Here is a 22271-nt window from a genome sequence, read left to right as displayed (position 1 = left end):
ATGTACGAGCATGCTGGGAGTTGTAGTTTTGCAACAGCTGGTGGCACCCTAGTTGGGAAACACTGACTGAGAATTGGCCAAACCCGGCAAGTTAGGCTGGCTTTAGTCTGAGGGCAGTGTCACACGTGGTGCATCCGCAGCTTATTTAACGCTGCGGATGCGCTGACGGCAGTCACAGAGGGACCGCAGAGCGAGCTCCCGGATTGCGCCAGGAGCTCGCTCTGCAGTCCCTCTGTGACAGCCGCCAGTGCATCCGCAGCATGAAATACGCTGCGGATGTGCCCTGTGTGACCCTGCCCTAAGGCAGTGCTTCCAAACCAGGGTGCCACCAGCTGCTATCATTTCACATATAATACAATTATCCTCCTAAAGTGCACTGGTATGTATGGAATGATGATATACAATCTTCATCATTAACTAACATCAGAAAATTTAAAAATCTTAACCCTTCCAGTACTTATCAGCTGCTGTATGTATGTATTCTTTTTGAATTTCTTTTTTTCCCCCGTCTGACCACAGTGCTCTCTGCTGACACCTCTGTCTATTTTAGGAACTGTCCGGAGCAGGAGAGGTTTGCTGTGGGAATTTGCTTGTACTCTGGATAGTTCTTAAAATGGACAGAGGTGTCAGCAGAGAGCACTGTGGTCAGACAGAAAAAAAAATCAAAAAGAAAAGAACTTCCTCTGGGAGTATACAGCAGCTGATAAGTACTGGAAGGATTAAGATTTTTAAATAGAAGTAATTTACAAATATGTTTAACTTTCTGGCATCCGGGCATGCTGGGAGTAGTAGTTTTGCAACAGCTGGAGGCACCCTGGTTGGGAAACACTGCCCTGGAGCAACCACACTGAAAATAATATTCTACAGAGAACATCGCCACCTAGTGGCAATACTATAAAGAAATAGTATAAGCACATGCTTGTAGTTATAACATACTGAGGACGCTCTAATAATATATATATATATATATATATATATATATATATATATATATGTTGAGTATCCCTTCAATCCTACCCCCAGTCTGAAGCATATCCTGAGAGCCGGAGCAGCGCTGAGACAATCGCGCAGATTCGGTAAGATTGACATGATATGTATTGAAAACAGAACATAAGCTCCTGCTCAGAGAAGCGGGTGCCCATGAGATGGTGTGCACAACAATTACTTCCCTCAATGAGAAGCGGGTGTCCATGAGACAGTGTGCACGACAATCACTTCCCTCAATGAGAAGCAGGTGTCCATGAGACGGTGTGCGCGACAATCACTTCCCTCAATGAGAAGCGGGTGTCCATGAGACGGTGTGCGAGACAATCACTTCCCTCAATAAGAAGCGGGTGTCCATGAGACGGTGTGCGCGACAATCACTTCCCTCAATGAGAAGCAGGTGTCCATGAGACGGTGTGCGCGACAATCACTTCCCTCAATAAGAAGCGGGTGTCCATGAGACGGTGTGCGAGACAATCACTTCCCTCAATAAGAAGCGGGTGTCCATGAGACGGTGTGCGCGACAATCACTTCCCTCAATAAGAAGCGGGTGTCCATGAGACGGTGTGCAAGACAATCACTTCCCTCAATAAGAAGCGGGTGTCCATGAGACGGTGTGCGCGACAATCACTTCCCTCAATAAGAAGCGGGTGTCCATGAGACGGTGTGCAAGACAATCACTTCCCTCAATAAGAAGCGGGTGTCCATGAGACGGTGTGCAAGACAATCACTTCCCTCAATAAGAAGCGGGTGTCCATGAGACGGTGTGCGCGACAATCACTTCCCTCAATAAGAAGTGGACATAGTATATGAAATCATGTCGGGGTCCCACAGGCAGATGTAGCAGGGGCGAGTGGTGGAACGTTCCTAGAAGCTCCGATACACATGAATTCATTCACAAGTGATAATGGGGGGAGATTTATCCAAACATGTCCAGAGGAAAAGTTGCTGAGTTACCCATAGCAACCAATCAGATCGCTTCTTTCATTTTTGAAAAGGCCTGTGAAAAATGAAAGAAGTGATCTGATTGGTTGCTATGGGCAACTGGTCAACTTTTCCTCTGGACAGGTTTGGATAAGTCTCCCCCAATGTCCGTGGTGCTGTAGATCGTGGCTCTGCTTATTCACAAGTTCCTCTCTTTGGTCGGTTTTATTGCAGTCCTGGTCGCAATGTTCAGGAGTATAAGACCGGGTGAGGGGACGGTCATAGTGTCCATCTTCCTTAAGACGTAGAATGCACTGTAAAGGATGAGAAGATGAGGTGGTTACTGGAGGTGTCCAACAGCAGCGCCATGAATGGTACAGTACACACTTTACATTCAGGACCCCAGGGGCTCACAAGCTGATAGTGATAAGGATGACCATAATGATTTTGATTACTGATCAATATATATATTAAAAATAGATAAATATGCTGCAGAAAAACATTATTTTCATTTTGAGACATATCAGCTTGCTGTTTGCTTGTAACTAAGATGAAGACCTTGGGATGAGGCCAAAAGACGCAAGATAAAGAAGAAGTTGGAAGTTAGAGACAAAACATCTGAAGAAAGATAGACTGTGTAGAAGGACGGAGACAATAGGGAAATGGCAACATAAGTGACCTATGGTTAAGAAACAAATTAATGCTTAAAATGGTAATATATACAGACGCAATACTCAAAAAAACAATCAAAATAAAACATGATGATTTTGACGAGATAACTAACCTCCCCTTTTTGTCAACTGTAAAAAACAATGAACTTCTGTATAATAAACAGAACTCTTTGGGACAGCTCCTTAGCCAGTATGCTGAGAAGGAGGGCTATACCAACATTTTGTCTGGTGTTTATTTTGTGTGTCGACACTCAGCAGTATACAGCGGCAGTCACTCACATTTTAAAGGGGTTCTCCGGTGCTTAGACATCTTATCCCCTATCCAAAGGATAGGGGATCAGATGCCTGATAGCGGGAGTCCCGCCGCTGGGGATCTTGCACGCGGCACCCCGTTTGTAATCAGTCCCCGGAGCGTGTTCGCTCCGGGTCTGACTACCGGCGACCACACGGCCCGTGGCGTGTGACTTCACACCTCCACCCCCGTGTGACGTCACGCTCCGCCTCTCAATGCAAGCCTACAGGAGGGGGCGTGATAGGTGTCACGCCCCCTCCCATAGGCTTCCATTCCGTCACATGCCGTCAGCCCTTTGGTCGCCAGTAATCATACCCGGAGCGAACACGCTCCGGGGACTGATTACAAACGGGGTGCCGTGTGCTAGATCCCGGGGGTTCCCAGTGGCGGGACTCCCGCGATCAGGCATCTTATCCCTTATCCTTTGGATAGGGGATAAGATGTCTAAGCACCGGAGAACCCCTTTAAGGCCTAAACAGCAGCCAAACTTGACAATAGTACTTGAAGGAGATATATACCAACATTTTGTCTGGTGTTTATTTTTGTGTTGACACTCAGCAGTATACAGCGGCAGTCCCTCACATTTTAAGGCCTAACCAGCAGCCAAACTTGACAATAGTACTTATGTAGTGTAAGGATTCCTCCTTGGGGATTAGCTCCGGGATCATCCTGGACACTGCCACGGGACACGTTTCCACTCAATAAACCCGCAGACAACGGTTATTCATGCAAGCCTGGCACCTTGCCAGCTTTATTCAGACAGGTTGCAGGGGGAAAACAAACATAACACAGGAACAAAATAAAATCCTAGACCGTCTGGTCACTGACTACACATATCAGCATGCCCTGACTACTAGCTGGTGAGCTACCCTCGGCCAGTTAGCAACCTTGTACTCACAGTTCACCACTTCTTGGACCACTCACAGATTCCAGCTGTGTGCTTCCTCAACAGGGTCCGAGTGTCTCCCCCTACAGCGATGTGCTGTTTCCCAGGGAGAGCCCCAACTATTCTGTTTCTTTTCCTTTTAAAACACACTTTCCCTTCCTGATACCTCATTAATCAGCCCACAGGTGGAGCATTTTCTAGAGTTAGCAAGGGAAATACACCCTTTCCTTGCCACAGTAGTTAAAGGGGTATTCCAGGATTTTTTTTTATTTGACTATGCTACAGGGGCTGTAAAGTTAGTGTAGTTCATAATATAGTGTCTGTACCTGTGTGTGACGGTTTTCTCACAATTCTTCTGTGATTTCCACTCCAATATTTAATTTTAACAGCATACAAAATGACTGTTGTCTCAGATTTTTCCCAGGTTGCAATGCAGCCGAGACGTGACATCACTAGTCAGCTGATGACAGGGAGCCTGTCTGCTTCAATGGGTGGAGCAATCGCTTGGTGGGAGAGAGCTCAATCTGCAACTAATGCAACAGCTGTAGGCACCCTGATTGAAAACCACAGGTTTTTTAAATGGATGCAGCTTGTTTATGTTTTAATGGGTGGGGTGGTTGATGTGTGGGAGGGAGGAAGATGGAATCCTGGGATTTGTAGGCAAAAGCAGAAAACTGAAACAGGAAATACCAGTTCACAAAAAGCTAAAAGCTAGCCACAGTGTTATGGTAATCTCACAACATAGCCATTTATCCCCAATACAAGCGCAGATCCTTCCTAAGCATGTCCATTACTGCCAGCCAGGTACGTACTAAAATCCCCTTATGGTGGAGAACCCCTTTAAAATGGACACTGTCATTAAAAAATGTGTTGCTATTGCTCTCCTTATGGTAAATAAAAAAATCTTTCTAATGTACTTTGTTTAAAAAAAAAAAAAGGAAGTTTGCTATGTTTTATTTGTGTTTAAAAAAGCTGCCACTAGGTGACTCCCTACTTGTCCAGAGCACATTTCCCCCCCCCATCTCTTGCACATATTTTGGACTCCTGCTGCCTTTCAGAAGTCAAAAATCAGGAAATGCTGAGGGGTGTGTGTGCAGCCTTAGCCAATCATAGCTCATCTGAACTACTCTGGGCTGTGGGTAGCAGAGTGAGGGAGGAAGTTCTCCCCTGTATGTCTTCAGATGATGTCACGCCTGCTGGGGAACGCCCCTTCCCAGTCTGTAAATCTGACAGAGACTGAGCAGAAAATACAGAGCAATATCAAGGTAGAAAACTAACACAATAAAAATAAAGGCAGGGGGCGGTTTATCATGATGGGGGCAGTGAATCGGGATCTGTTATTGACAGACGGCTCCTGCGGCGCGTCTGGGAGAGCCTCAAATTCACAGGACATATGGGTACATCCTGCCTTAGCCACGTACCGGCTGCAAGAATGTACCTGTATGTCTCAGGGAGTAAAGGGGTTAAAGATATTATCCAGGGTTAGAAATACAGAGCCGATGTCTTGGAACAAAAAAATTATAAAAAATAAAAAAACAGCACCACCTTTCCTCAGGTTGTGTGGGGTATTGCAGCTTCGTTCCTTTGATGTGAATGGAGCCTAGTTATAATTCCACATACAACCTGAGGACAGGTGTGGCGCAGTTTTTGGAAAGAATTAGCTCTGCTTTTCTATTCCTGGATAACCCCTTTAAGGTATATGTCTCAGCATGTGTGTTAAAGGGGCGGAAAATATATATATATATTTTTTTATTTTTTTTTTAAATCAACTTGTGCCAGAAAGTTAAACAGATTTGTAAATTACTTCTATTTAAATCTTAATCCTTCCAGTACTTATCAGCTGCTGTAGGCTCCACAGGAAGTTCATTTCTTTTTGAATTTCTTTTCTGTCTGACCACAGTGCTCTCTGCTGACACCTCTGTCCATGTCAGGAACTGTCCAGAGCAGGAGAGGTTTTCTATGGGGATTTGCTCCTACTCTGGACAGTTCCTGACATGGACAGAGGTGTCAGCAGAGAGCACTGTGGTCAGATGGTAAAGAAATTAAAAAAGAAAAGAACTTCCTGTGGAGCATACAGCAGCTGATAAGTACTAGAAGGGATTTTTTTAATAGAAGTAATTTTCAAATCTGTTTAACTTTCTGGCACCAGTTGATATAAAAAAAAATTGTTTTTCACCGGAGTACCCCTTTAAATTCTATAAATGTGATGCTAACAGAATCAGATTATGCAAAAGGTCCCCCCCCCCCCCCAGCAATATCCAGAATTTATTTTGCTGCCATCTATTGTTTAAAGTTTGCAACTACCAGAAGTTGTCAGCGCATCGCATTAGTCCAGTGTTTTTGCCAAATGGTTTGCCTCCAGCTGTTGCAAAACTACAACTCCCAGCATGCCCGGACAGCCAAAGGCTGTCCGGGCATGCTGGGAGTTGTAGTTTTGCAACAGCTGGAGGCGCTTTGGTTGGAAAACACTGTTCTACAAGCCTCCCTCCATGCTGGGAGTCGTGGGTTTGAAACAGCTGGAGGCACATTGTTTAGAAAACACTGCATTAATCAGAGTTCCGATACGTGACAGCGCCTCACGCCTCATCACAAACACTTAATATGAGCCGTGTCATAAATTGTGCTCAGCATTTTCATTTTCTTGGCATACATAGCTTCTGCTGAGCTGTTCTTACACAAATCACCCATCATTTCATCTCCGCTGAGCACCTAGCGCAGGATCTGCTGGGGGGGGGGCAGAACTGGTGCCAGCGCCAGAGTTACCATTTTATTTTTTTTAAAACAAGCTTAAAAGGGGTACTCCGGTGGGAAACTATTTGTTGGTGCCAGAAAGTTAAACAGATTTGTAAATTACTGCTATTAAAAAAATCTTAATCCTTCCAGTACTTTTTAGGGGCTGTATACTACAGAGGAAATGCTTTCATTTTTGGATTTCTCTTCTGTCCCGACCACAGTGCTCTCTGCTGACCTCTGCTGCCCATTTTAGGAACTGTCCAGAGCAGGAGAAAATCCCCATAGCAAAGATATGCTGCTCTGGACAGTTCCTAAAATGGACAGCAGAGGTCAGCAGAGAGCACTGTGGTCGGGACAGAAGAGAAATCCAAAAATGAAAGCATTTCCTCTGTAGTATACAGCCCCTAAAAAGTACTGGAAGGATTAAGATTTTTTAATAGCAGTAATTTACAAATCTGTTTAACTTTCTGGCACCAATTGATTTAAAAAAAGAAAGTTTTCCACGGGAGTACCCCTTTAAAAATCAATCCTTTCAGTACTTAGCTGCTGTGGTCCAGAGAAAGTTCTTTTCTTTATGAATTTCCTTTGTCTGACCACAGTGCTCTCTGCTGCCACCTCTGTCCATGTCAGGAACTGTCCAGAGTAGGAGCAAATCCCCATAACAACCCTATCCTGCTCTGGACAGTTCCTGACATGGACAGAGGTGTCAGCAGAGAGCACTGTGGTCAGGCAGAAAAGAAATTCAAAAATAAAAGACCTTCCTCTGCATTATACAGCAGCTTATTTTTAAATAGAAGTAATTAACAAATCAGCTTAACGTTCTGGTAGCAGATGGTTTAAAAAAAAAAAAAAAAAGTTTCTCCCGGAGTACCCCTTTAACATGCATGTGAATGCGTTTTCTGTTAATCCTTTTACACTGAAAGTGAAAAGTGACACCCGTATATAGATAATAGAGGTATACCCAATAGCTGTTGCTCACAGATCAGTCTCCCCCTCCCAATAGAAAAGGTCACAGAGAATGCCCAGCAACTTTTCTGAATTCATGTGAATGGGACAGGTCCTGTCCATTGTTGTCTATGCCCATGCAGCTTGCCGTAAAGCGTTTCTCTAAATGCTGTTAAATGCTACTCCTGACGTAGGGGCTCTAACAAAATTTACAATTATGGACACGTCAACTCTTGAAACAGCAAATTAAATTAAATTAAAGTATCAGTCCAGGATTTTTTTCTTATATAGTACATCATGGGCTATTATTATAGAATACTTTAGATGTTCTTGTTATATCTTGTACATACCTATCTTTTGCCCGCCATATTGATTCCTATTTTACTCTCATATGCTTTCCTAATGCACTGTACATTTCCCATGATGCTTCTGGCTTTGCAGAGGCAGATGGTGTGGAGTCTTATCACTGCACTTGCTTTGAGATCTATGCAAGTTCAGCAACACAGCTGTCCCCTAACTCGCATTATATAGTATCATATGAGATACAGCTGCAGCCTGTCTCCTTCCCTCCCTGTCAGCTATTACACACAGGAGAGCAGATGTCTGACTGCATCACATGGGACACACTAGAGCAGTATTTCCCAACCATGGTGCCTCCAGCAGTTGGCTGTCCGGGCATGCTGGGAGTAGTAGTTTTGCAACAGCTAGAAGTGCCCTGGCTGGGAGACACTGCCGTAGAGAATTTACACATATCAAAGAAAGACAGGCAGTGTGATCAGTGTGTTATAACTCTGCAGCTAATCACTGTAAACCTACTATATCACTGCATTTCTGGTCCCTGGGGGTTGCATACTTGTATAAATAAGATATAAGTGGACCAGTTCCTTAATATGAAGGCCTATTTATTAGGTATATACCGTATTTATCGGGGTATACCACGCACCGGCCTATAACACGCACCCTCATTTTACCAAGGATATTTGGGTGAAAAAAGTTTTTTACCCAAATATCCATGGTAAAATGAGGGTGCGTGTGTGCGCGTGTATACCCCGATACACCCCCAGGAAAGGCAGGGGGAGAGAGGCCGTCACTGCCCGCTTCTCTCCCCCTGCCCTTCCTGGGGTCTAGAGCGCTGCTGTCGGCCCTTCTCACCCCCTGGCTATCGGCGCCGCTGCCCGTTCTGTCCCCCTGACTATCGGCGCCGACAGCCAGGGGGAGAGAAGGGGCAGCGGCACCCATTGCCGGCGCCGCTGCCCCGTTGCCTCCCCCATCCCCGGTGGCATAATTACCTGAGTGGGGTCCGCGCTGCTCCAGGCCTCCGGCGTGCGTCCCCTGCGTCGTTGCTATGCACGGTGTGGCGCACTGACGTCATGCGCCGCGCCGGTCAGCGCATAGCAACAACGCTGGGGACGCACGCCGGAGGCCTGCAGCAGCGCGGACCCGACTCAGGTAATTATGCCACCGGGGATGGGGGGAGGCAACGGGGCAGCGGCGCCGGCAATGGGTGCCGCTGCCCCTTCTCTCCCCCTGGCTGTCGGCGCCGCTTCTCTCCCCCTGGCTATCGGCGCCGGCACCGATAGTCAGGGGGACAGAACAGGCAGCGGCGCCGATAGCCAGGGGGTGAGAAGGGCCGACAGCAGCGCTCTAGACCCCAGGGAAGGCAGGGGGAGAGAAGCGGGCAGCGACGGCCTCTCTCCCCTTGCCTTTCCTGCGGGTGTATCGGCGTATAACACGCACACAGACTTTAGGCTAAAAATTTTAGCCTAAAAAGTGCGTGTTATATGCCGATAAATACGGTACTAGTTTTCTCCAAACTATGGCCAAGAGCTGTCTGGGCATGCTGGGAGTTGTAGTTTTTTTTTTTTACAATATTTGAAGGCCCACAGTTTGGAGACCACTGGTACATGGTATCACGTCAGTATGTGTATGGCAAGTTTACACCCCTTACCTAGAGTAGGATGCATGGCTCCACATCTGCATTCAGAAGTCTTTGGCGGTCCTCTCTGCCGCTGCGACGCTCTGCAGCCTGGCTTTCTTACAAGGTCCTTCCATGGAGTCTTCGTGCTTACGTTTGGGGGAGTCGGGTGCACACAAGGACAGTTTCGGAGCTGAATGAAACAGAAGAAAATTAATCTCACTGTATTAAGGGCTATAAAAATGTCTGGCGCGAAGAAACATGGACTTTCCAGATGATTAATTTCGACGCTCGGAAGCGGATTTTTACTTCTCTGCAGTTAAAGAACGGATCATTACATTGCAGGCACGTTCCTTATGCAGAGAGGAGAAGCCTGTAATGGCTGTTTTACTCTAATAGAATCGAGCAGACAATTTTGGCTATGGCCACCAGCAGATAATAAGGGAGAAAATATGATTTTACACAGGTATCTATATGAAAATTCATTAAAGGAAAAAAAAAAATATATAAATATAATAATAATAACACACACACACACACACATATATATATATATATATATATATATATATATATATATGTTCATAAAATGGCCAGTGCATTATATCTCCATCTACACACATATATACAAACACACACACCTATGAACTTTTATTAAAAGAAATTAAAAACGTAAAAATAATAAAAAAATATGGCCAGTGTATATGTGTGTATATATATATATATATATATATATATATATATACACACACACGGTATATATATATATATATATATATATATATATATATATATTAGAGATGAGCGAACTTACAGTAAATTCGATTCGTCACGAACTTCTCGGCTCGACAGTTGATGACTTTTCCTGCATAAATTAGTTCAGCTTTCAGGTGCTCCCGTGGGCTGGAAAAGGTGGATACATTCCTAGGAGACTCTTTCCTAGGACTGTATCCACCTTTTCCAGCCCACCGGAGCACCTGAAAGCTGAACTAATTTATGCAGGAAAAGACATCAACTGTCGAGCCGAGAAGTTCGTGACGAATCGAATTTACTGTAAATTCGCTCATCTCATATATATATAATTTGTTTTGAATTAAAAAATATATATATTTTGCATACTATATGGTTATATAGACATATGTATAACTATCTATTTTTTTTTTTTGCTCATTTTTGTACTGTGCACACACTGGAAACACCTATGTACTTAAAGGGGTACTCCGGTGGAAAACTTTTTTTTTTTTCCTTTAAATGAACTGGTGCCAGAAAGTTAAACAGATTTGTAAATTACTTCTATTAAAAAATCTTTATCCTTCTAGTACTTATCAGCAGCTGTATACTACAGAGGAAATTATTTGCTTTTTGAATTTCTTTTTTGTCTTGTCCACAGTGCTCCTCTGTCCGTGTCAGGAACTGTCCAGAGCAGCATAGGTTTGCTATGGGGGGGATTTTCTCCTGCTCTGGGCAGTTCCTGATACAGGCATCAGGTGTCAGCAGAGAGCAGTGTGGACAAGACAAAATTCAAATAGAAAAGAATTTCCTCTGTAGCATACAGCTGCTAAAAAGTACTGGAAGGATAAAGATTCTTTAATAGAAGTCATTTACAAATCTGTTTAACTTTCTAGCACCAGTTGATTAATAAAAAAATATATATATATAGGTTTTCCACCGGAGTACCCCTTTAAGAAGAACATGCCCCGTACTCACAATAGCTGCTGTATTAAAGGGGTACTCCCATGGAAAAAAAAATTTAATTTTTTTTAAATCAACTGGTGCCAGAAAGTTAAACAGATTTGTAAATTACTTCTATATAAAAAAAAATCTTAATCTTCCAGTACTTTTTAGGGTCTGTATACTAAAGAGAAATCCCAAAAAGAAATGCATTTTCTCTGATGTCACGACCACAGTGCTCTCTGCTGACCTCTGCTGTCCATTTCAGGAACTGCCCCAGAGCAGGAGAAAATCCCCATAGCAAACAGATGCCGCTCTGGACAGTTCCTAAAATGGACAGCAGAGGTCAGCAGAGAGCACTGTGGTCATGACATCAGAGGAAATACATTTCTTTTTTGGATTTCTCTTTAGTATACAGCCCCTAAAAAGTGGAAGGAATTAAGATTTTTTAATAGAAGTGATTTACAAATCTGTTTAACTTTCTGGCACCAGTTGATAAAAAAAAAAAAAAAAAAAAAGAGTTTTCCACGGGAGTACCCCTTTAATACATGCTTTATTATAGGGGCGTTTCCTTTTAGACATTTATGGCATAAACATAGGATATGCTAAAAATGAATATAGACACAGGATGTGCACCCAGATCCAGAACAGAGGCACCCATGAACCTGTCCAGTCTGGTTCTGGCAAAGAGACATGGCTGGTGGCCCGCTGGGTTTTGGGCAGCTATTTGCTACTTGTTATGGAAGTAAATTGGGGTTAAAAATATAGTGTGGCTCACAGTGCGTCTGTTCCTAGAAAGAATTAAGAAACATCTCCGGTGCTTTGGTTTTCTATGTTTTGGGCCTGAATTGCAGGTATTAAATATGAATGCGGTTATGCAATTGTGTTAGCAGCACATGAGGGAGCATCGCTGTCAGGCCAGTGTAGACATTATCTGCTAAGTGTGAATCCCAGCAGCACCTTCAATTTTTTGGTGAATATTTTTGGTAACAGCAGCTGCAATGAATCGACCAGTATTTCCCAAGCAGGGTGCCTCCAGCTGTGGCCAAACTGCAATTCCCAGCATGCCCGGACAGCCAAAGGCTGTCCGGGCATGCTGGGAGTTGTAGTTTGGCAACAGCTGGAGGCACCCTGCTTGGGACGCATTGGAATATACCATGAAAAATGCTGTTTTTGGCCAGAAAGTGACCCTGCCCTTGCACCACTATGAAATCAGAATATACAAAAGCCATTTACTTTCTTTCTGTTTACAAAAATCTTGATTGCACACAACCAGCTAAGGGACGTAACAAAAATTCAATTACGATAAAAAAAAAATGTATTCAAATTCAAAATCAATTGTATAATTCATTAAGAGCAAAATGAGGGCTTAAAAATAAATAAATAAAAAAGTATTTATATACGGTATATATATATATGTATGCATATATATATATATATATATAAATAAAAGTGTAAATATATATATGTATATATATATATATATATATATATATATTTTGTTTTTTATTTATATATATTTACTTTATTTATTTTTTTAAACATTTTTTTAAAATTATTAAAGGGGTACTCCATTACTTTATGTCGTCAGGTGCCAGCCCAGATGCTTCCAAGTTGCCACCTGGGGGCCACACACACGCAAGCCCTATTAAAGGGGGTTTTCACTATTTAAGGGTACGTTCCCACCTGGCGTATTTTGCTGCTTATTTGCTGCTGCATACAGTGACCCCTCGACCTACGATGGCCCCGACATACGATCATTTCAACATGCGGTGGCCTCTCAGAGGCAGCATCAACATACGATGCTTTTTTATGTCGGGGCCATCGCATAAACGGTTATCCGGCAGCGCTGACAGCTTCAGCAGTCAACGGATAGCCATTTACGATGCCCCGTGTGGTCCGCTGACGATCATTTACCTGTCCTCGGGGCTCCGGCGCGTCCTCTTCGGGATCCCCTGCATCGTCGGCGCACTCCATCGTCGTCATCACGTCACTGCGCGCGCCGTCCCGTCATCCAATAGGAGCTGCGTGCGTAGCGACGTGATGGCAGCGACGGAGAGCGAGGATGCCGGGGAAGCAGAGGCCTTGCCGGAGCGTCGGGGACACCTCAGGGACGCGGTGACAGTGATGGACGGCGACATCCCGGGCGGCGGTGACGGTCCGGAGTGGCGGGGACAGGTGAGTACAACTTCCTCTAACAGTGGTCTAGAACCTGCGGACCTCCAGATGTTGCAAAACTACAACACCCAGCATGCCCGGACAGCCAACGGCTGTCCGGGCATGCTGGGTGTTGTAGTTTTGCAACATCTGGAGGTCCGCAGGTTGTAGACCACTGTCCTATACTTTACATTGCACGGATCCCTCAACATGCGATGGTTTCAACAAACGATGGTCCGTTTGGAACGGATTACCATCGTATGTTGCGGGATCACTGTACTTTCCTTCCCATTGACTTCAATGGGAAATAAAATACGCAGCAGCAAAATACGCCAGGTGGGAACGTACCCTAAAAGTGTATCCCCCCTATCTGCAGGATAAGGGAAAAGTGTCTCATCACAGGGGCTCCATACATTCTCTAGACGATGCATTAACGCGTGAAACTTAGGCCATCTTTATGTAGAGTAACATTTCTTTTTTTCAGATCCTCAGAGAGCTCTTTGCCAGGAGGTGCCATGTTGAACTTCCAATGACCAGTATTAAGAGAGTGTGAGAGCGATAACACCAAATTTACAAAATCCGCTCCCCATTCACACCAGAGACCTTATGACGCTAATGAGTCACATGATGCTGGGGAGGAAAAATGACTAATTGGGCCCAATTTGGACATTTCCACTAAAGGGTGTGCTCACTTTTGTTGCCAAAGTTTAGAAATTAATGACTGTGCTGAGTTATTTTGAGGGAACAGAACAGTAACCCGTTAACGACGCAGGACGTAAATGTGCGCCCTGGTGCGGTGGTACTTAAAAGGGGTATTCCAGGAAAAAACTTTTTTTTTATATATCAACTGGCTCCAGAAAGTTAAACAGATTTGTAAATTACTTCTTTAAAAAAATCTTAATCCTTCCAATAATTATCAGCTGCTGAAGTTGAGTTGTTCTTTTCTGTCTGACAACAGTGCTCTCTGCTGACATCTCTGCTCGTCTCGGGAACTGCACAGAGTAGAAGAGGTTTGCTATGGGAATTTGCTTCTACTCTGGACAGTTCCCCGAGACACGTGTCATCAGAGAGCACTTAGACGGAAAACAACTCAACTTCATCAGCTTAAAAGTATTGAAAGGATTAAGATTTTTTAATAAAAGTAATTTACAAATCTGTTTAACTTTCTGGAGCCAGTTGATATATAAAAAAAAGTTTTAACCCCTTTAACGCACATTTACCTCCTGTACGGGTGTGCTAGGGTCATGCACGGCAGGTCCCAGCTGCTATTAGCCAGTAATGGCGGACATGAGCGTTGGTGCTGATGTCCGCCATTAACCCCTCAGATGCTGTGATAAATACAGATCACGGCATCTGCCGCAGCGCGGTCAGAAAAATGGATGATCGGATCGCCTGCAGAGCTGCCGCGAGTATCCAATCATTCATAAAGGCGGATGGAGGTCCCCTCACCTGACTATGGACGTCGCCCGGCATCTCCTGCTCTGGTCTGAGATCGAGCAGACTAGAGCAGAAGATGACCGATAATACAGATCAGTGCTATGCCCTATGCATAGCACTGAACAGTATTAGCAATCAAATGATTGCTATAGATAGTCCCCTATGGGGACATAAGTGTAAAAAAAAAAAAAAAAGTTAAATATTAAAAATAAAAAAATGAAAGTAAAAAAAATTTTGAAAAATCCCCATCCCCAATAAAAATGTAAAATGTACCTTTTTCCCATTTTATGCCCCCAAAAAGTGTAAAAAAATAAAAAAAATGAATAAATATATTTGGTATCACCAAGTGCGTAAATGTCATAACTATCCAAATATAATGCTAAAGATCCAGTACGGTGAACGGTGTAAACGTATAAAATAGTCAAAAATCGTGCCTTTTTTGTCACATCATATTCCAAATTTTTTTAATAAAAAACTTATTAAAAGTTTTATATATGCAAATGTGGTATCAATAAAAAAGTACAGATCACGGTGCAAAAAAACTAGCCCTTATACTGCCGCTTATACGGAAAAATGACAAGGTTATAGGTCGTCAAAATAGAAGGATTTTAAACGTACTAATTTGGTTAAAAAGTTAGATTTTTTTTTTAAGCGGTACAATAATAGAAAAGTATGTAATCGTGGGTATCAATTTAATCGTATTGACCCAAAGAACAAAGAAAACATATCAATGTTACCATAAATTGTACGGGGTGAAAACTAAACCTTCCAAAATTTGCTAAATTCATTATAGTGGTCGGGGCGGTCAAAATATGTTCACAGTTGCGCTTTTAGGACTCAGGGCGTACCTGTACGCCCTGGTCCAGTTTAACGGCTGCCGGGCATGCTGGGAGTTGTAGTTTTGCAACAGCTGGCGGCACCCTGCTCGGCAAACACTGATATAAGCGGTATGCCAATGCAGAACCAGACATTATGACTAGAGATGAGCGAACTTACAGTAAATTCGATTAGTCACGAACTTCTCGGCTCGGCAGTTGATGACTTATCCTGCATAAATTAGTTCAGCTTTCAGGTGCTCCCGTGGGCTGGAAAAGGTGGATACAGTCCTAGGAGATTCTTTCCTAGGACTGTATCCACCTTTTCCAGCCCACCGGAGCACCGGAAAGCTGAACTAATTTATGCAGGAAAAGTCAGCAACCGCCGAGAAGTTCGTGACGAATCGAATTTACTGTAATTTCGCTCATCTCTAATTATGACGGATCACGCTCAGTAAGGATTTTGCATTGTCACAAATTTAGTATGATTTTTGGTGTGGATTTTTGAGTGTTCTCACCTGGCTCGACAAATGCCGGATGAGGAGCAGAAAGGTCGCTGATCGGGCCCCCGAGATCTTCTGGACATGACGGAGAAGATGCCAGTATACCTAAAACAGAAAGACAACAGAGTTATAAAAAAAATTTTAAAAAATCACACATGGAGATTGTTGCCTCTTTTTCCTCTTCATAAACATCAGATACAACAGGAGTAGAACTCCAAGGTGTGGACGCGATGAAAGGGCGCTCGACAACCAGGTAGCTAGACCTAATGTTTATTCACCCATAATGCAACGCGTTTCGCAGCACAGCTGCTTCATCAGGCGATGTCTGATGAAGCAGCTGTGCTGCGAAACGCGGTGCATTATGGGTGAATAAACGTTTGGTCTAGCTACCTGGTTGTCGAGCGCACTTTCATCCCGTCCACACCTTGGAGTTCTACCCCTGTTGTATCTGCATTTTACGAGACGTGGAGTGGCTGCGGACACCTTATCTTCTTTGATTTCTACACTTATCCATTGTAACACTTGGTGGAGTGGAACCCATTTTGGTAAGTGTGAAATCCACCTGAGCTATTTTTGTGAAACAACGGTATCACTCTACGGAGCGCTGTCTGTCTTTTGTTTCATTCTTCATAAACATCGCCACTCATGGGCTGTATTTGGTATTGCAGCTCTTCCCCATCCTAATGAATAAGACCAAGCTGCAATTATACAGTGGAAAATAGCCCACCAAGAGTGACGGCTCGACCAGGTAATCACTGGCTCAGCCGGGGTCTAAGCTCAACCGGTGAGTTGCTGAGCGGAGACGTCACTGAAGCCCTTCTCCGAGGATGTAGGCTGGCGCGCAGAGGAGAGGTGAGTAGCAGTGGCCCCCAGTGGATGGGTAATACATTTTATTTCCTCGAAGTACCCCTTTAAAAAGTGTACCTGCCTATAGAAGGATCTTCTGACAATTCCTAGAGACATGTTAAAAGCCTTTATCGGTCGGGGTCAGACACTGACCATTGAGGATTGGGAGAGGAGGGTGCACCCGCGAGCTTCTCTCACTGCTCTGTATCTAGGAGGCCTAGACGGCCCCATAAAATTACATTAAAGGGGTTCTACACAGCTCCAATGCAGACTGCGGGGGTCGTGACATCACGGCCATGCCCCTCAATGTCTACGGGAGGTGGCTTTTTCATTTTTCCGTATAGATGGCGGTATGAGGGCTCTTTTTTGCGCCGTCATCTGTACTATCTATCAATACCACATTTGAATACATAAAACTTTTAGATCACTTTTTATAAAAAAAATTTGGAATAAAAAAAAAAAATGTTTACTCTTTTTGGGGGTCAAATGAGAAAAAGGGACAATTTTCATTTCCGATTTTTCCCTTTTTTATTTTTATTTTTTTTAAACACTTTTTATGTCCCCATAGGGGACTATCTATAGCAATCATTTGATTACTAATACTGTTCAGTGCTATGCATAGGACATAGCAGTGTCACACAGTATTATCGGTGATCTTCTGCTCTGGTCTGCTCGATCTCAGACCTGAGCAGAAGACCAGAGGAGACGGCCGGAGCCAGGTGAGGTGACCTCCGGCCGCCATTACAGATGGTCGGACCCCCGCCGCAGAGCTGCGGGTGATCCGATCATCAATTTTAACATGCGCATTGCCGCGATCTGTATTGATCACGGCATCTGAAGAGTTAATGGCGGACATCCGCGCGATCGGGGATGTCCGACATTACCGGCGGGTCCCTGGCTGCTGATTGCCGCCGGGACCTGCAGTGTTTGATGCGAACACCGCTCCGATCCTCGCAGTGGTCATACACAGGACGTAAATATACATCCTGGTGCGCCAAGTACATCCGCACCGGGATGTACCTTTACGTCCGTGGTCGTTAAAGGGGTTAAGAGTCCATCCTGGTCATCTGAAACAGAACCAGCATAGAACGTGCTACGCGCGCACTTCTCCCGACTCATTCTCGTAAACTCAGACCCCGATCGATCAAAACATTTGATATATCTTTACAACATATCAAAAGTTTTATTTTTTTATTATGACAGCGCCCTTGGCTGACTATTTGGGGTGACCGCACTAATGCAGCTAACCCCTCTATGGAGAGTCTATACTGGCAGACTGTAAACACATGGCAGATACTCACAGAGGCCTCTGTAGCGGGACAGCTGCTGGTAGGTCTGTTTCATGCGCTCGATGTTCAGCCTGCTGGCTTCTGCGTGATTCACAATGGGTTTAGGATAGTCCACTCCGATAATGCATTTGGCTTCTTTCTGAACAGACGGCGGAGCATTCCACGGCTCGTATATGTAACGGGACGGGAAACCCTTCAGCACCGGCAAGTATCGTCTGCAAAGAAAAGAATCATGGAGTGAGCTGCAGTCTCCCTCCCAGCATGCATTGTTCCTCTGAATAACGCTGCACTATGATCCTTGCTTACAGGCAGCGATCAGACATTCCTAGATAGTGAATTTAAAGGGGTATTCTAGAAAAAAAAAAATTTTATTTTTTATTTTTTTATACATCAACTGGCTCCAGAAAGTTAAATAGATTTGTAAATTACTTCTATCATAAAAAACCTTAAAGGGGTATTCCAGGAAAAAACTTTTAATTTTTTATATCAACTGGCTCCAGAAAGTTAAACAGATTTGTAAATTACTTCTATTAAAAAAATCTTAATCCTTTCAATAATTATCAGCTACTGAAGTTGAGTTGTTGTTTTCTGTCTGGCAACAGTGCTCTCTGCTGACATCTCTGCTTGTCTCAGGAACTGCACAGAGTAGAAGAGATTTGCTATTGGGATTTGCTTCTTAACTGGGCGGTTCCCGAGACAGGTGTCATCAGAGAGCCCTTAGACAGAAAAGAACAACTCAACTTCAGCAGCTCATAAGTACTGAAAGGATTAGGATTTTTTTTAATAGAAGTAATTTACAAATCTGTTTAACTTTCTGGAACCAGTTGAGATTATATATAAACATTTCCTTTAATTCTTTTAGGAGAAGCAAGATAGGAAGGGTTAAGATCTTTTTCTCCCTGTGATCAGTCAACTCCAGCCGTGTTGATTATCAGACAGATTTAATGCAAATGTATCGATACAGGTGGATGATCTCTTAAAAGCAGAGAAACAGCTCCGCAGGAGAAAATCATACCCCAAAATAGATTACAGCTCTTTTATATGGCAACACTCTAAGTGTAAGTTTATTGGCTAAGGAACCCCCGGTGGCTCATGGTGTATAACTTTATTACCAATCACAAGTTCCTTTACACTTTCTTTCTTATGATAATGAGGCTTTTGTTGGATAACAAGCTTTTTCTAACGTATATACTCGAGTGTAAGCCGACCAGAATATAAGCCGAGACCCCTAATTTCACCCCAAAAACCCAGGAAAAGTTATTGACTCGACTATAAGCCTAGGGTGGGAAATACATCATCCCCCGTCATCATCCAGACCCCCGTCATTAACACCCTCATCATCATCCTGTCATCATCCCCGCCTATCATCATCATCCCCTTGTCATCATCCCACACCCCCCTTCATCATCACCGCCTGTCATCATTACCCTGTCATCATCCCCCCTTCATCATCCCCGCCTATCATCATCCCCCTGTCATCATCACCACTTGTCAATGTCTGATTTAACAGTGGTCTGCAACCTGCGGACCTCCAGATGTACCAAAACTACAACTACCAGCATGTCCGGGCATGATGGGAGTTGTAGTTTTGAAACATCTGGAGGTCCGCAGGTTGAAGACCACTGCGGCCTCGATCATCATCCAGACCCAGGATGTCAAAGGCTGTCCGGGCATGCTAGGAGTTGTAGTTTTGCACCATCTGGAGGCACCCTGGTTGGGAAAAATTGCCCTGTGTAATAGTTCCAGCTTGTTCTTTTGCTGATCGCTTTGTTGTGACTCCCTTAGAAATAATCACTTGTCAGCTGTACATCTCCCCGGCGGCCGAACGAATGACCCAGCGATCGTTCATGCAGCTTTCCAGTCAACCATAGTGGCGCCTAGCTACTAAGATCAAGTGTAGTATCTGTTCTTATCAGTGGTTTAGTCTTTGCCATTGATGTAGGATGGATGCTGCATGGAGGAGCAGGTGTACCGGGGTGTTCCGGGGCTGGTGCCACGTAATCAGCTCAACGGCTGTCCTGATGTGACCTGTTTCCTCCGGGTCTCGCCATGAGGTAGAGGGGTGTAGAGCCGAGGTACTTCTGTGCCTCAGGGAGTGGTGTTCTAGCTCACTGAGTGAACGCACTGCACCATTACTCTTCACCTTTGGCACTCACCCTTGGTATCCCGGCCTTCTGGCTAGGATCAGGGAAATTTTTGTAGATCCGGCCGGATGACCGGGCAGTATATCTGCACTCGTCCACTTATTTATTATTTTTTTGTATATCACTGTGCCACGTTTTGTGTTTTTCTTTGTACACAGGATTGGCAGGATGCAGTAGCCCTTCTGCCGGTCTAGGGGAAGTGTGTGTGGCCATCAGGTTCCTCACCTCTCTGCCTTACCCCGTGGGATTCCTGCAGGAATGCCAAACCGGTTTTACTGTTTCCAAAGTGGCAACTTGGTTAACGCCTATTTGTTCGCCAGGAACTCTTTTTGGTCCCTGAGTAGCTTTGGCGAAAGGGGACATTGTACCTGGAACCTTGCAGGTGCCTTTTGGCTCGTAGGTGAAGGGTTTTGGTTTGTTGGGGGTCTCTCTCCTGTTGGAGAAGTGCTTGCGATGGAACGCATCATCGTGCACTTTTTACTTGCACTTAGGTGATTTGAGAGCACATACCTCGGCTCTTCCATAGTGGCCACCAGTATAGGTTCAGTAAACATGCGCCAATCTACAAGACGTAATACGGCCCATGGGACAAGTACAGTACTCTATGTCAGTGGGGTGGTCCGCCAGCCCCGATTGGCTGATCGCTCTCTACATGCAAAAAGAGAGAGATCTGTCAGCACTGGGGACCGCCCCACTGATGTACGTAGCCATTCCCGGCTCAAGATACAAGTAAGATTTATTGATGGTTGTGATAGGAAAGCCTGTGCCTGTGGTTCTGACAGGATGAAACAAGTGACACCCAATGAGGTTTATGTACGTCATAGGCAGGAACACATTAACACAAAGTTACGCATATTTACGTTATGAAGCTGCGCTCGCTTTATAGATTAACCCTTTTAGATCCAGGGATCAGCTTTGATAGTGGGATCTAAATTCAAAATTATTGGTGCTGGTGGGTTTGGGGTGCTGATTGGGACCTCCGTGGAGTAATCGCGGGGTCCCGATTACCCGAGATGATGGGCGGAGCCTGTATAAGCAGAGTGCCGATAACAATGATATATGTCTATGGCACAGCATTGTTAAAGGGGTACCCCACTGCCCCAGCGTTAGGAACATTTTGTTCCGAATGCTGGGTGCGGGCTGCAGGGGTTGTGACGTCCCTGGCACCCCCCTTAGTGAAGTCACGCCACGCCCCTTCTTTGCAAGTCTATGGGATGAGGCGTGGCATGAGGGGCATGGCCGTGACGTTGAGACCCCCCCCCCCCCCTCCCAAGAGATCGGAACAAAATGTTGCGAACTCTGGGGGAGTGGGGAGTACCCCTTTAAAAGGTAGTAAATGTGACTAAGCCCCTTCCCTAATAAAAGTTGAAATCACCCACCTTTTCCCATTTTTCAAATAAAATATTGCAAACAAAAAATAAAAAATAAATTTGGTATCGACACGTGCAGAAATGTTTGAACTATTAAAATATAAGGTTAATGAAACTTTGCGGTGAATGGCGTTAAAAAAATTAAATACCTTCTTCCAGAATTGCAGATTTTTGGGCACCTCATATACCAGAAAAAAATTAACAAACAGAAATCAAGAAGGCCCATCAAAACAAAAATGGTACCAATGAAACGATGGATCGCGGCAATACAATAAGCCACAATACACATACACGTGCGCCATTCTCTGTTTGCCTTGATTCACTTATGCCATTTTTTCTGGTTAAAAAAAGTGTGGGCATGGTCACTATGTACATTTTTTATTGGCTAATCAAGAATATAAATGGTATAATGTGTAGCCATCATGTACCCGTCATACCTGACAAAGTCTCCACTAGGGTCTGTCCGTCTTCCAAAGCCCACAGGACAGTAACAATGGAAGAACTGCTGGAAGAACGCGCTACACGAGAGCCACATCCAGCTGCCGGCGTTCACACTGAAGTCCGCATCCAGGAGCAGCTCATCAAACACCTAGACGAGAAGACCAATCACAAATCACTTACATGAAGAAGGTACAATGTAAGAAAACACCATTCAACCGACTGCACTTCGTGTCCTGCAGGGCTAACCT

The 22271-nt window shown here is 44.3% G+C and overlaps 1 protein-coding gene across 3 annotated transcripts in view; it reads right to left on the bottom strand.

Annotated features, from left to right (window-relative positions):
• Nucleotides 1–2065: 2065 nt before the first annotated feature.
• CRY2 (cryptochrome circadian regulator 2) overlaps nt 2066–22271 on the bottom strand; it is a 52396-nt gene continuing 32190 nt past the window's right edge. For all 3 annotated transcript variants that reach the window (XM_056527611.1, XM_056527610.1, XM_056527612.1), the window contains exons 8-12: nt 22020–22171; nt 18081–18283; nt 15949–16038; nt 9384–9543; nt 2066–2222 (exon numbers count right to left, since the gene is read on the bottom strand). In XM_056527611.1, the coding sequence (XP_056383586.1) occupies nt 9416–9543; nt 15949–16038; nt 18081–18283; nt 22020–22171 (573 nt within the window). In that variant the 3' untranslated portion in view covers nt 2066–2222; nt 9384–9415. The remainder of the gene's footprint in view (nt 2223–9383; nt 9544–15948; nt 16039–18080; nt 18284–22019; nt 22172–22271) is intronic.

Source organism: Hyla sarda, chromosome 6 (assembly GCF_029499605.1).
Source record: "Hyla sarda isolate aHylSar1 chromosome 6, aHylSar1.hap1, whole genome shotgun sequence".
Classification (NCBI taxonomy): domain Eukaryota; kingdom Metazoa; phylum Chordata; class Amphibia; order Anura; family Hylidae; genus Hyla; species Hyla sarda.
Note: the sequence above shows the minus strand (reverse complement) of the source record. Positions and strands in the feature narration are given on the sequence as shown.